Here is a 14,247-nt window from a genome sequence, read left to right as displayed (position 1 = left end):
GTACAAACTCTTTATTTAACTTATTAACTGTAGAGGTTCCCGAAACCCAAAAAAGAGAGAGCGAGACAGAGCGAATGGGCATTGGTACAGTACTTTTGTGTAATGTTGTTGTTGCTCTCACTTTCCCTTGCGATCAAGTGGGAAAGTGTCACCCATAGAAAATAAAGTATATATATATACGTTTATCAAGAATTCTAAAAGATACCTGAAGGTGCAGCGTCATTGGTAGTAATCATGCTAATAACCCAAAGGGGTGAGTGAGTGTGCCAGGGAAGAAGAGAGTGGGATGAAGAGTGAACGTTACAAATCTTTGTCGGATTTATGCCTCAACTGAACTATTTAAACGAAAAATGAGACAAATTTGTATAACTTTAACAAGTTTTCTAAGTAAGATTCTTTCCAACCTCCACCCACCAAAAAAGCTCAGTTTGGGTTAGTCTTTGAGATGCAATTGACTAAATAGGCTGAGGGTGGTAAGACAGGAAACAGATTGACAGCGGAAGCGTATTCATATCTATTCGGAAGTAAAGCCCATTGAGTTCAATGCGGCTAAGACCCAAGTAAGTAGGTACAGGATTGCAACCTAGGAAATAAGCACCGTTGGACACCGTGGAACTTTTTCTGAACAATTGGGAGGCCATGTTCACCCTATGCTCGCTTACTTGCGAGTAAACCCCACTGAACTTAGTGAGAATCTTTCTGGGTAAGTACAGCACAGGATTGTGCAGTAAAACTGCGGTGTGGGGCTTACTGGGTTCACCCAGCACAGTAGGACTCGCTTCCTAGTAAATCCGCGCAGTATCTAGCTGCATAAGAAAAGAGGGTCCTAACTGAGAACTCTCTCTCCCCCTCACCCACTCCATAATCACGACCATTCCTTTTAAGTTGCTTTCTTTCTTGTTAAACGTCTGATCAGGTCTGGCAAGGGCGACTCCCCTAGATGCTTCCTGTTGGGTGTTTTATTGTGGTTTTAATTTTTGTGAACCGCCCAGAGAGCTTCGGCTATTGGGCGGTATAAAAATGTAATAAATAAATAAATAAATGCCCAGAGCAGAAAAGAAGTCCCGATTTGCGCGCGCGGCCTTGGACGTGGGGTCCGAAGAAGGGACCCTTTTGACTGGGTCAGTCCCTAAGGCGAGCTCGCAGCAGGTCAAGCATTGGCGGGGGGGGGCGTGGCAGGGGATCGATCACGAGGTGGGTCTCTTCGTGGTATGGCCAGCGTTGTTTGGCGGGGGCAACAGAAGGGCTTTGCCCATGGCCCTTGTGCCGTTCGGCCGGCTCTAGCTCGACAAGGGCGTGCAGGAGGATGGGAGGCTCTCGGCGGCACGTTGGCACCCGGGCGGTCCTAGAGGCGCCAGCAACCCCCCAGCAATGGTTGGGACACGGCGGGGAGGCAGGATGGCAAGCCCCCCTCCCCCCGCGCCCCACTTTCCCCTTGGGGCCGCCCTCCCTCGCCCGCTGGGCTGCTGGTGGGAGATCTGCCCTTCCCGAGCGACAGGGTCCCTTCGGCCCAAGCAGCTCTGGGGACAGGAGCCGCGGCTGAAGGCCCAGAGCGGGGCGCTCGCTCTTTTGGCAACGGCGAGAGGGTGGCTTCCAAGCGGGCAGCGGGAGAGAGGCAGCCAGGGTGGCTTCCCAGCGGGCAGCGGGAGAGAGGCAGCCCGGTCCCGAGCGCGGGCCTTTCGCGGAGCCGCGGCGTTGGGGCTCCCCGGCGGGCCGGCAGCTGCCCGGCGCGTCAGCGTCTTCTTCTCCGCGGGCCTGATCTCTCCTTTTTCATGCCATTTTCCCCCATTTGACCCTGCCATGCAGCAGAAGCAAATCGCGTGAAATTACCTCCGAGGATTACATCGGCGGCCCATTGAAAGCCCCCCTCGGCCCTGGTTTACAAACGTCCTAATCCCGTGTCATTCGGCGGCTGCAAACAAACCCAAGCCGAAGGCCCCCTATTCTTCCCCAGCTGGCCCAGGCCCTTTCCCGACGGCCGCGGCCGAGGCGTCCCTCGCGCGCGCTTCAAAAAGGAGCCCCGCGCGTCCCGCGAGCGGCCCAGATGAAAAGAGGGGCGCCCGACAAGCCCTCAAAGCCGCCACAGAAACCCGCGACCTTTCCCTTTCCCTTTCCCGAGAGCGGCCCGGGGAGGGCAAAGGGGCATCGGCCAGAACCTGTCCGCGGGATGGCTGGGGGCACTCTCATTCTGATCCCACTGTGAGCATTCTTCATGAATGAAAGCTCCGCTCTAAGGCCCCGAGAAGTTCGTATTTACTACGTTAGAGTCAGGACAGACAGCCTGCCATCGCATCACGCCCCTAAAGTTTTCAGCAAAGTTTCTCCAAGCAGAGACATCATCATCATCATCCGTTACAGTTGGAGCTGGAGGAGGCTAGCCAGAAACCTAACATATTCATTCTTGGAACTCCAGCCCAATGGGACACCAAAAGGTAGCATACTGGGATATAAACGCTGGTGGGCTCTACTCCATGCATTGTTTCCTTTGCTCAGGCAATGCTGAACATGGCTGTACTGTTTCACATCATTTGGTCTGGTAACCAAGGATTGTTAGCCTTAAGGTGTAGTTACATTCAACTAGTTTGTAGGCTTCTTGCAAAATTATTTTATGTCGATAAGGATGTATTTGGGGGGTGTTGTTGTTTTTTTGTTACTCACCCACGTTAACGACCCCATGTTAACCCACTAACCAACCAAAAACAGTGCCAAAACTTGTACAATGTGGAATAATTTAAATGGGAGTGTACTAGATCACAATACACAAATACTGCAGTAATGTAGAAGAGAACGCAGCTTACCCAATTAAGGAGGAATTTGAAACATCAGCTCAAGGAACATTTTCAGTGGGATGGCTCTGTTGGAAGACCCCTGCAGGGAGGATGGCAAATATTGCTCAGGTGGATTTTCCTCCCCTCACAGTTCACATTCACATCCAGTGAGCTCTTTATAGGATGTTTGTTTTTATGAACAAACTGCAGTTCTTCCAAATAACCATACATTTAACTGACAGCATCTTATACACACACACATATATTTTGGAGTGTAAAAAAACCTCCACCATAGGTGCAAAAAATATTTTTATGGAAAAAGGAAATGCCCCTGGACATGATTAACAGTAGAGTTTGAAGTACATATTTTACTTTAAAGAAAAGGGAATCATTATCAATCCATTACACATTAAGAAATGTCACTCAGTCATTTTTATTCATTCTCCAGAAATCTTTGTAAAAGCCAGAATCATACTTCTGCAAGCAGCAATTTTGCTAATCCAGGGGGGTTATTACTCTGGTCCCTTATTAGGATCTATACTACTGCCAAGCAATCCTATAACTGTCTCAAAAGAAGTTTACCTTCATGTTATAAAACCAGTAGTGGTATTTATACTGTGCAATAATTAGTGTATTACTTGAATCCACTAACAGGTTCATTTTATCTCTGCACAAAACCTCTAGTCTGCTTATAGAAAGCTTGTGCCTCCTTTGGCGCTGTTAAAGTGGTGAAAGAGTGAATGAAGGCTGGTAGCACTTTCTCTTTTTGCCTTGCCTTAATTCCCATCTCTTTTTGCTCTCATCCAATTAGTGCAGTGTATTAAGCAGTTTATCATCTCATAGTCAGCTATTGAGAGAAACAAGGCGAACACTTTGCAATAGAGCCTGCTCTCCTTTGACACCCTCAGGTACTTACATATTCCACTGTGCTATGAATAATAGAGGAAGAATAGAGCACTAATTCCCTCATCAAAGAATGCCTTGTCTGCTGCTTTGCTCAACAACACCATTCTGATCAAAAGAAAAGCAATAAAGCTTAGCATAACAAAACGAAACCTACTTATTAGCTTAGTGGTTAAATTAATGCAGAGCCGCTGCTATTCAAAACCAAGGTTTGAAAACAGCCTCCAACAACCTGATAATGCTGCCTTCGGGATGAAGGAATTTTAATCTGAAATTTGAAGCTGGCTCAGATGAGTTAATCTATTAAACAGCTATAAGAGGAGTGCAGGATGAGCGGTTCAATTAAGAAATATTTAGGTGCTCGACAGAAGAGAGGCAAATAATACAAGAAAAATGGGCTGAAGTTGGGAAATAGAAAAGTATTTTTTTTCCAGCAAGACATAGTTCTGGCACAGAAGGAAATAATTAAATGGGTTTCTTTCTTTCCTTTTTTTTTTACAAACACTGAACTGTTATGTCTAACTTCTGAGCTTATGTATCAAACCCTCCAATTCCCCTCTCTCAAAAGAACTTTAAAAGTATTATTTTTATCTGGAAACAGAAAAGATATAGGTCTCCCATCTAGGCCATTTCTGAAGAACTCAGGCTTACTTTTCCAGTCTCTCTCAATTCTAGTGTATCAGGCATGTAACATATGTATAAAGATTAACGCACATATAGAAATATGGTTTTGCTCCTCTAAAACTTTCTAACAAGCTCTTCACTAAGATGAGGCAAAACATTTGAAGTAGGCTGCTTAGCCAGAGAGAGATATCTGGGCAGTTTTTTTTTTATCTGATAACTGTAAAACACAACACATGACACTAACTTGGGGAAAATATGAAGCTGGGGCTGGGGAACCTCAGGTGTGTGGGTCAAATCTGGCGCTCCTGCAGTCCCAATCCAATCCCGCACTCGGTACCCCAGATGACTATGCCTTTTCTCCCTGGCCACACCCCATTTCTTCTGACCATTTGACTATTTAATGGGTTTCCAGATCTTTTCCATTCTAGAAGGCTGAAATGCCTCCTAAAGCTTAGTAACCAGCAGTAAGATTTGAAATTAAAATATGGTGAATTTTTAGTATTTTGGCCCACTTCCTTTTTCCTTTGGCCCTGCCCACAACTGGAACGAGTCCCTGAAAAATGTATTCAAAATTGATATCAACCCTCAGGCCGAAAGAAGTTCCCTACCCCTGCCTTAAGAAAGCAAACTACATTTCCCCATGTAATTAAAAATAAATGCTAAATTATGACATGGATATCTACATTAGATTTTCAAGTTTCAATTTACAGAAGGAAAATGGATGCTTGAAGATTATAATTTTTCATTCCCCCCCTCTCGCCTATGTGATGATGCTTGTAAAATGACAGCCTTACTGGAGATATCTTGTGTGTGTGTGTGTGTGTGTGTGTGTGTGTGTGTGAGAGAGAGAGAGAGAGAGAGAGAGAGAGAGAGAAAGTGTGTGTGTATGCGCGCGCGCACACACACACACACACACACACTACTTTTAAAATGTTTACATCTCAATCATTTAGACAAGTCTACTTCATATCACAATTTACAAATATGCTAAATCTGGAGTATAGTAATACCTGTGTGATACTATTAAACATATGGGCTTTTTCTAACTCTCCATTAGGAACGATGACACATAGCCTGGGTTACTGTGACAGGGCTGCTTATATAACAACAATGGAAGTAACTAATCAAACATGACTGTTAATGTGATAGCCCACTTTAACTGCTGTTGAAATGGCATGCTGGGGGAAAAAAAAGAGAAAATGGCATATGGAAGTTCAATTGATATCACCCCAATCCAGAGCTCTGTAATGTGCATAGTGTTTCTCCACTCACTTAGATGGAATGGTCAGGTTTGACTGTTAATTTCTTGTCTTTGTTGATCAGTTCTTCACCTAGGTGAATGAAGAAGCCTTTGAAAGCAGGAGAAATCCATGGGCGCATTAAAGCTTGTGCTTTCTCAAGGGATGCTAGATTGAAGCAAAATTCCCCAAACAAAATGTTAAAAACCATTAGCAAGCATAATACCTTTATTATTGGTGTACTGAAAGGTCACAAAATACTGTGCAAGCTTTTGGATTTCTGAAAAATTAGGAAAGATGGTAAACAAAACAAAACAAGAAAAAGGAGAGGAACAAATAGAAATTTGCTTTTGGCTAACATGGCTACCTTTGCTTTTTGTAGATCAGAAAGTATTCTTAAATATAACACGTACTTGACTTCTGGATGGGGCCAAATGTATAAAGTAGTAAGATCTGAATTCAATGTTATCTTCTTCCGTTTATGCCACACTCACATATAAAGTGGAAAAATGGGTTAGAAATTGCTGTTCCATTAGCCTTGGGGCTGTGTGTGAGGGGGCAATCCTCAAACCCTTGGTATTTGTCCTTTTGTGGTACTTTATGACATGTGTTAATAAAGCCCAAGGAGATATATATGAGATACTAATGTAAGGGCAACACTTTGCAGGAGACCTTGCCAGATGTTGCCATTCCTTTTTGATGGGAAACAGCTTCAACTGTTCAGTAAATATTAATTCTGCTGCAAAGGACTAGAAGAGGCAGAGGCAAGTGTGTAGAAAACTGTACAATTATTGGGGAAGACAATAATTAGTATTAATCCATAAGCTTCGTCTTAACCATCCCCTCCATTCCTCCCTTTTCTTTCCAAGAAGTTCAGAACCTCTTGCTACCTACTCAGAACCTTTGCCCCCTCCTCCAAAGGTAAGGTTGGCTGTCCTTTGGGTTTCAAGGAGGCACTGACATACAACTCTTGCATTCTACAAGCAGATATGTTCCTAGCTGCCACTGTGAATCCCCTATGCCAGGGATGCACAATCTTAGGCTCAGGGGCCAAATCTTATCCCCACGCCCTTTCTCCCAACCACCAATCGTTTGATGGTTTCCTGGCTTTTGTGCAGTTTTCCCCCATTCTGAAAGGGTTGAAATGCCTCTCTTAAGCTTAGTTAATGGCAGTAAGAGCTTGACACTAACATAGACTGGTATTTTAGATAACTTGCCCCCACCCTCTTTTGCCTTCAGCCCCATCCTCTACTGGAATGTGGTCCCTAGAACTTCTCTGAAATTGATTTTGGCTGCCAGGATCAAAGAGGCTCAGCACCCCTGCCCTATGCCCAAGTGGATGTTGGATTGGATCTTCCATCTGATGTGCTCATGGACTTGCTTTGTATTGGAATGCTGGCCAATGGTATGAAGCAACTTCTCACGTTTTAAGGAAGAACGTCCTGGTTTTAAATGTTCTGGTTTTAGCTTCCTGCATCTTTATATTAAAATACTTACTTCTGGGGAAACTATATGCTCTTTTGGTGAAATTACCCATGCAAATGTTTTCCATTGTGCTTACTCACCCACAGGTATAACATTTTTTAAAAAAAGATACCACCTCAACATTCAGCTGAAATTAGGAAATTTAATCCTAAATGCAACCTGAATTCTCTTGTTCAACCTTTTCCAACTGGTTGCCCTCCAGTTACTACATCAGCCAGCATGTAAATATAGTGTAAATTAGTATCAGTATGCTATCTCACTGAGATGTTTAATATGTATACATCATTCCATTGTTCTCATATTACAAAAATTTATTTTTTTCTTCAACAGTGTAAAACTTTACATGCAAATTTTAAATGCTTTACATATACCAATAAATGACAGTGTTAACCTTCTAGAAATGTAACAATCATAGCTCTGAAAAGAAGTCAGCATTCTTCTCCAACCTTCCCCACCCCCCACCCCCAAGTGACCCATGTCATAGTTTGGCTTCTGTTATTGCTGGTCAGAATTTTACTGGCAGAAAATACTTCAAACAATATTTATAAATCCCCTAAAACTTTTCCTAAAATAATGTATCAATGACTTCTATTTGTTGGCTGAAATATGATATTCTCATCCTCTTCCCCCCCCCCCCAATTATCACAGTAGGTTTCACTGCTTATTTTGTTGAATCCTAAGGAACCAAAGTGGAACATTTAAATACATATGTGTGGCTGGGAGAATCTGCTGCGCACACACACTATCTTCTTGCCCTGTACAAAAGTCAATTGGTGCTTTAGCATTAATTTCCATGTGGTTACTCTGTATCTTCACAGCACAATATTGTCTGAATGAACTTGTTTGGCAGAATCCCACCCCCACCCTTCAAAAAACAGTTTCACAAATAAAGATCACATTGGAATCAAGCATTAACAGAAAACATTTAGGTTTAGTATTGTTTTTCACTGCTGTGTATATGGTCACAAAGTAGATAAATTGTGAAAAGGGAAAACATTAGTGCTCCTACTGAGACCTCCACTAACCTCTTTTCCTGAGAGCACCTCTACTAAATACCCTGGAGCAAAGTCTAGGATCACTTACATTCCAGCAACTCTCACTGCGAATTATTCAATTAAAGGAGCTATTTCTCCTCCCCTTTCTTCCCTTCTAGGTCTAGATATACAACAAATAGATATTTATTGTAACATAAGCAGTACAGGTGGCCAGTATATCTACTGCTTTTAATATGGCTTTTCATTCTATATTTTTTATCCATTAAATAAACTCAGATTAAAAGTATATTTGTGTGGATTTTAAACAACATAAAACAGGGCTAGTGTGCAACCATAAATGAAAAACTAGAAAAGAAAAAGAAGTTTTTTGCCTAGAGAGATGTCTACAAAAGACTTTTTGTCCCGTTCTACTGAAACACAGTGTTTAAGCACTGGGATCTCCTGCAGATTTTACTACATTGAAGGTCTGAAAGAGTTTGCTGAGGTTCACTTCTGAGTAGCTGCTCATGGACAACCATTTGTCTACTGTGCTCTTCAGCTTTATGTAAACGTTCTTGTTATCATTCGGGTCCTGATTCTTCGGCAACTTCCCTGTGAGAGAGAAACAAATTAAATGATCAGAAGAAGGGAACATTTTCAGTTCATAATCCTGGAAAACTTATGCCCTTTAAAAAAACATGCTGTGATATATGAGGTTGCTGACTCTCAAAACACAATTGAACATAAGAACATAAGAAGTGCCCTGATGCTGGATCACATTGAGGGTCCATCCAGTCCAGCACTCTGTTCACACAGTGGCCAACCAGCTGTCAACCAGGGACCAACAAAACCGGACATGGTGCAACAGCACCCCCCCATCCATGTTCCGCAGCAACTGGTGCACACAGGATTACTGCCTCAGATACTGGAGGTAGCACATAACCATCAGGGCTAGTAGCCATTGATAGCCTTCTCCTCCAGGAATTTATCCAACCCACTTCCAAAGCCTTCCAAATTGGTGGCCATCACTACATCTTGTGGTAGCGAATTACATAATTTAACTGGCTAGAGTTGTCTTCAAAATGTTTTTTGCTGCACTTCCCATCCTTCCACCTACCCTTTTTAAGAAATACCTTGGTCAGCATATTTAAGGAAGTGTCAAGCTTCTTACAACGAAATTGAACCCAACTCATCAAGGAATTAGTCAACCCACCTGTCATGGCCCCAACTGAACTGGTGCACCACTTCATTTCAGCAAATGTTACAAAGCACTGTTTGCCCATTAATGCTGAATAAATGGGGCAGGGAAGGAACAGCAATGAGGAAATAAGTTCAACTAAACCACAAGAACCAACAGGTAGTAGGTGTTCTTTAGAGATGTTCAGTTAAGAAAGTAAAACCTGTTTATTGGCATGGTTGTCTGACAATCTGCTTTGCAGGTTCTGAACCATTTCCACTGATTGGATTATAGAAAATGCTTTCAGTGGCAAGGCATATGGAAGTCAATGCAGGAAAGCTATGTCCAAAAGTTATTACAATGAGGTGCACTTTCCATTCCACACCTTAACATTTGAGAAAAAATCAGAAAATATGAATTTCTCGATCAACCAGTTTAAGATCATTAGGGAAGCTCTTCTCCAAGCATCATTGGGACATTATGTGACGAAGGAGAGAAGTTTCTTTGTTGAAGGTCCCCAATGGTGAAATCTCCTACCTGTAGAGGTATATTTTTTGGGGTGCAAAGTCTAATTCTATTTGTTTGCCTAGGCATTTTAAACAGGTTTATTAAGATGGTTAAGTGAGAGGTCTATTTGATGTATTTTTTAAAACTTTTTTTTCTGCAGCCAATGTAGTTTATTGTTTTTATTGGGATTTATATTGGGATTTTTTAAAAAAATACATTTGTATACTGCCATGATATTGTAAGATAAAGGATGGTTTAAAATATTATAAATACACACACACACACACACACACACACTCTAGTTGAGTATTGCTGACTGACTGGCAGGAACTCATCAGGATCTGAGGTCATTCCCATCACCTGTAACCTGATCCTTTTAATTGAGATTTCAGACATTGAACTGGGATCTTCTGCAGAGAAAACAGTTTGCTCTACTTCTGAACTCTGGCCCTTCACACAAACTACAAGCTTTCAATATGTCTGTCCTAATAACAAGTCTTAAGGACACTAGGGTTGAGGGTCTACAAGCACAGCTTATTTTTGTACCAGGGCATTTCAAAGAACCGTATGGTTTCAAGAAGTAGGAGTGTTAACAGTAACAACAACTGCTTGCCAGTAAACACCTAGTTTGTGTACTATTGAGCCAATGGAGAGACTGCTTCTGCTGATCTACTGTAGGTGTGATATGGAGAAATAAGCATGACAAAAAGACAAACGTTTCAAAATAGGAACAAGATTATATGACCACATATTGCATTTATTAAAAAGAAAAAAATGTAGTTCAATTACTTAGTTTCAGAAGACATAATATCAATTATTTATCAGCATATAAGCTAGTGAGAGTGTACATAAGCAATGAACCAGGAAGTTACCACAGCCATAGTCACCAGTTGGTCTTAGGCAAGCCACTATCACCTCAAATCCAGCCAGCCATTTGAATGATGGGAGTAATAATACTGGCCCTTCTTACAGGGAGTTAAAAGGATTACTGACATAATGGCTTGGTTCACACAACACGCTAAACCATGCTGCTTAACCACAAAATGGTTAATGGAATGCATTAAGGTCAATGCATTTTGTTAACCATTTTGTGGTTAAGCAGCATGGTTTAGTGTGTTGTCTGAACCAGGCCACTGACTATTAAGTATATAGGTCCGTAGTTGCTTTGTTCTTAGAATCCTACATGAAGCCAATAGCCAGGACTGCTCCTGTGCAACTTAGGCTGTTGTGCCAACAATGCTTGTTTTTTGGAAAAGCTGCACTTATCCACAGTCATGCTGTCTGTGGGGCTGCCTTGGTAAAGTATTCGCTTATCTTTTGCACCTGCTGAAGTTTCCAGCCATCTAAACCACAGCTGTTTGTTGGGATGGTTCCCCCCCCCCCGGTTCTTCCTTTCTCCTACATCACTTCCTAAACCACCTCCCCTCAAACATATTTTCAGTAAGCACATAGGGCTGCAGGGGAAAGGGGGAGCTGAGACCAGAGACCATCCCATTCTATGAGCACAACTCTACTCATGGAACTCTAGAACCAATCCTTTATCTGCTGTTTTGTCTTCACAAAAGCTCAGGGCAGTGCACAATTTTCTCTGCCCCCATTTTATCCATGAACTTCGCTGAGGAAAGATTAGAACTTGGGTCTACCCTACTTATAATCCAAAAGTTGAAGCACTACAACACACTGGCACTCTCTGCTGCAGACCTGAGAGGCTTTGAACTGTGGAACTTGATCTCACAGTGTATTCATCTTTGTTACTCCTCACTGCTAAATAAAAATGCCTGAAGAGGACTTTATTTTCCAGGTGCATACTGTCGTTTCCTCTTAAGAGTACTGACTACTTCCCAAAACACATGCAATTAAACATTTTACAAGTGACAGACTGAGAGCAAAATATCTATTAAGTTTTATAAGGCATATGCATTAATTTTACAAAGTTCTTTGGTACATGTCTAAATTCTGTGAAGCATTCAGACATTTTACAAAGTGGGATTGCATACATCTAACTCTGACATATCATTGAGATGTGAACTCAATGTGGCTCTGTAAGAGAGCTTTGTGTGAGGACAGACTAACGTTTTCTGACACTAAAGAGAATCAGGGTAGCTTCCTGTTCATGCAATGCTCTGAGAGTACACCCACAAAAGATAATAAAATATGTTTGTATAGGGTTAAGTGTGTAGAAGTCAAATGGAAATACAAAAAGGTAAAGAGATAATAGAATTTACTTGTAGCCACTTAGTACTACTCATTTCACCCCTTTTACTTCAGATGTATTTAGCATAAAGAAACGTTTTTTAATTATCCCACAATTAAATTATACTCAAAGAAGTTGAAGATATCTGTTAATGAAGGCATTAATTTAAGAATCCATTCATATCTTGTAGAAATTGGAAAACCAAAAATTAAACAAACCCAGTATTTGTACATCAGGATGATAATGTATTGATGGAATATACAGAGTATCAAATTAGGTTTTTTTTATTTTGTTTTTAAAAAATCACAACATAGTGTCACGAAATGAAGGAAATGCATACCAGCATATTATTAGAAATATGTTGCAAGTTGAACTTTCAAAACATGGGTAAAATACTTTTAACACTTCTCAGAGCACAAGAGCAATCAGAATATACTGTCCAGAAGCAGGCTGTGATACATGAGAAGGAAGATGAAGTCTGCCCTGCAAGGCAGCCAAGACGTATTTTAAATAAACCAATAATGTATAACCAAGGTAACCATCATTTTTTGGTCCTTTATTGTTAACTATTTTCTAATACGCAGTAACTATTTTAACATGGACAATATTCACTTTTTTGGGGGGGAGGGGCACCTGATGTTCTCCCCCTCCCCTATTAAACTTTCTTCCTGCTGTTTCATCCAGGTTATCATCCCATGAATTTCTCAAATACAGTTTCTTGACTTAGTGCCTTATCCTTCTATTTCTACTCCTTTAACTTGAGCTAGCATTTCTATTTATCATTCTGATTTAGAAATATGGGCATGATATTTCTTTCTGTTGGTAGAGCTTTTGTGTTCAACTTGAATATTTTGAAAATGTGATCATTTGTTGATATTTTCTACACTATGGTACTTTAATTTTATCTAGCATGGATTATTGTACTGATCTTTTAGTCTGCCTCATTCTCATTTTAAACTTCTTACAGAAGTAAGCCCCAATGGGACTTACTTCCAGTAAGTGTGCATACTGTGTAAGTGTGCATGTGTATAAGTACACTTACTAGGGACTTATTTCTGAGAAAACACAATATTGGTTTGCATTCTTATTCCGTGTTTTGTTTTTACTGCCTGCCTAAGTTTGTTCATATTCAACTATTTTTTATTTCTCATCATTGGCTTCCTTGCCCTTATCTTATACAGTTTAGATTTTGTTAACTGCATTTAGACATAAACACAGCTAACATTGTCACAATTCTCTTCTACTCTTTGATCTTTATATTCCGATCCTTTTCATATCAAATCTTGATTTCATCTCCTTTTCCCTCTCATTGCCCCCCATCTTTGGAACTCATGGCCAGCCAAGGTCCACTCTGTCGAGTTCTTTCCCCTTTCAAAAGAATTCTCAAGGCCCATTAATTCGAGCTAGGTTGTGCTTAACGTATTTCATTGTATTAAGTCAGTTGGTTATACCATGCTCCATCTTGCTTCTCCCCTCCCGCTTCCTTTAATGTTGATTTAATTAGACTGTAAACCTGTGAGAAGAACCCTGTCATTTTTACCTTTGTACAGTGTGTAGCCTTTTCATCGTCAAATAAAAACTCTAAAGCTGTTCTAGCTATCAGTAGAAGGTTGGCTCACTTTTGTTCACTATGTTCAAACACTAACACTGATATCCAAACAGGAGAAAGCACAAGATAAATGGAAAGTTAAGCAATGGATGGGATGCAGAGAAACCCAGGTGTGGATGCAAAAGTGATTCTGCATGCACAAAGGCTGTGTTGCCATTTCCCCCTTCTAACTAAAGTCCCTTGAACCTTATGGAAGAGTTCTTGTGCAGCACTTTGGATCTTGACTAAAAATGTCAAAGTAATCCATCTAAAAAGGAACACTGCTAAAAAGAATGCTAATTATATTCAAAATTTTAAAAAAGAAGTCTAAGAAAGTTTGTTAATAGGAAAAAAATAAGTTGACTATGAAATTAATGAGGGCATGTTTTATTCTGAAATATCAAATAACTACTAAACTCAGGCTATAGCTATATCTGCACTGTAGCAATACTATGCATTTGAATGACAGAAGTGCATTTGATGACTGGGGAGAATAGATTTAAAGAACTGTAGTAATATAGAGCAGGGAAGATGAGAGAGGACACAGCTCCTGATGTGTTTACCTCCTCTGCTGATGGGATATTGACTTTTCCCACCAGGTTGGTTAGAAAGGGGACTATTTGCGCTGCCACACAGCAGAGTAAGAATGACAACCAGCATCACTCTGTGCTCTTCTTAGTAAAAGACAATTGTGACCGCTGTATATCACACAGCCAGTCAATACTTTCAGGTTACCATACCATCCAACTTAGAGATGCATATAACAGCTCACTTTTTTTCCTAAATGAG

At 41.1% G+C, this 14,247-nt stretch overlaps 1 protein-coding gene across 1 annotated transcript in view; it reads right to left on the bottom strand.

The window, feature by feature from the left end:
- Positions 1-7,317: 7,317 nt before the first annotated feature.
- Positions 7,318-14,247, bottom strand: part of POLA1 (DNA polymerase alpha 1, catalytic subunit) — a 244,401-nt gene continuing 237,471 nt past the window's right edge. The window contains exon 37 of the mRNA XM_063126490.1: positions 7,318-8,604. Coding sequence (XP_062982560.1) covers positions 8,438-8,604 — 167 coding nt within the window. The 3' untranslated portion in view covers positions 7,318-8,437. The remainder of the gene's footprint in view (positions 8,605-14,247) is intronic.

Source organism: Elgaria multicarinata, chromosome 5 (assembly GCF_023053635.1).
Source record: "Elgaria multicarinata webbii isolate HBS135686 ecotype San Diego chromosome 5, rElgMul1.1.pri, whole genome shotgun sequence".
In the NCBI taxonomy this organism is placed as follows: domain Eukaryota; kingdom Metazoa; phylum Chordata; class Lepidosauria; order Squamata; family Anguidae; genus Elgaria; species Elgaria multicarinata.
Note: the sequence above shows the minus strand (reverse complement) of the source record. Positions and strands in the feature narration are given on the sequence as shown.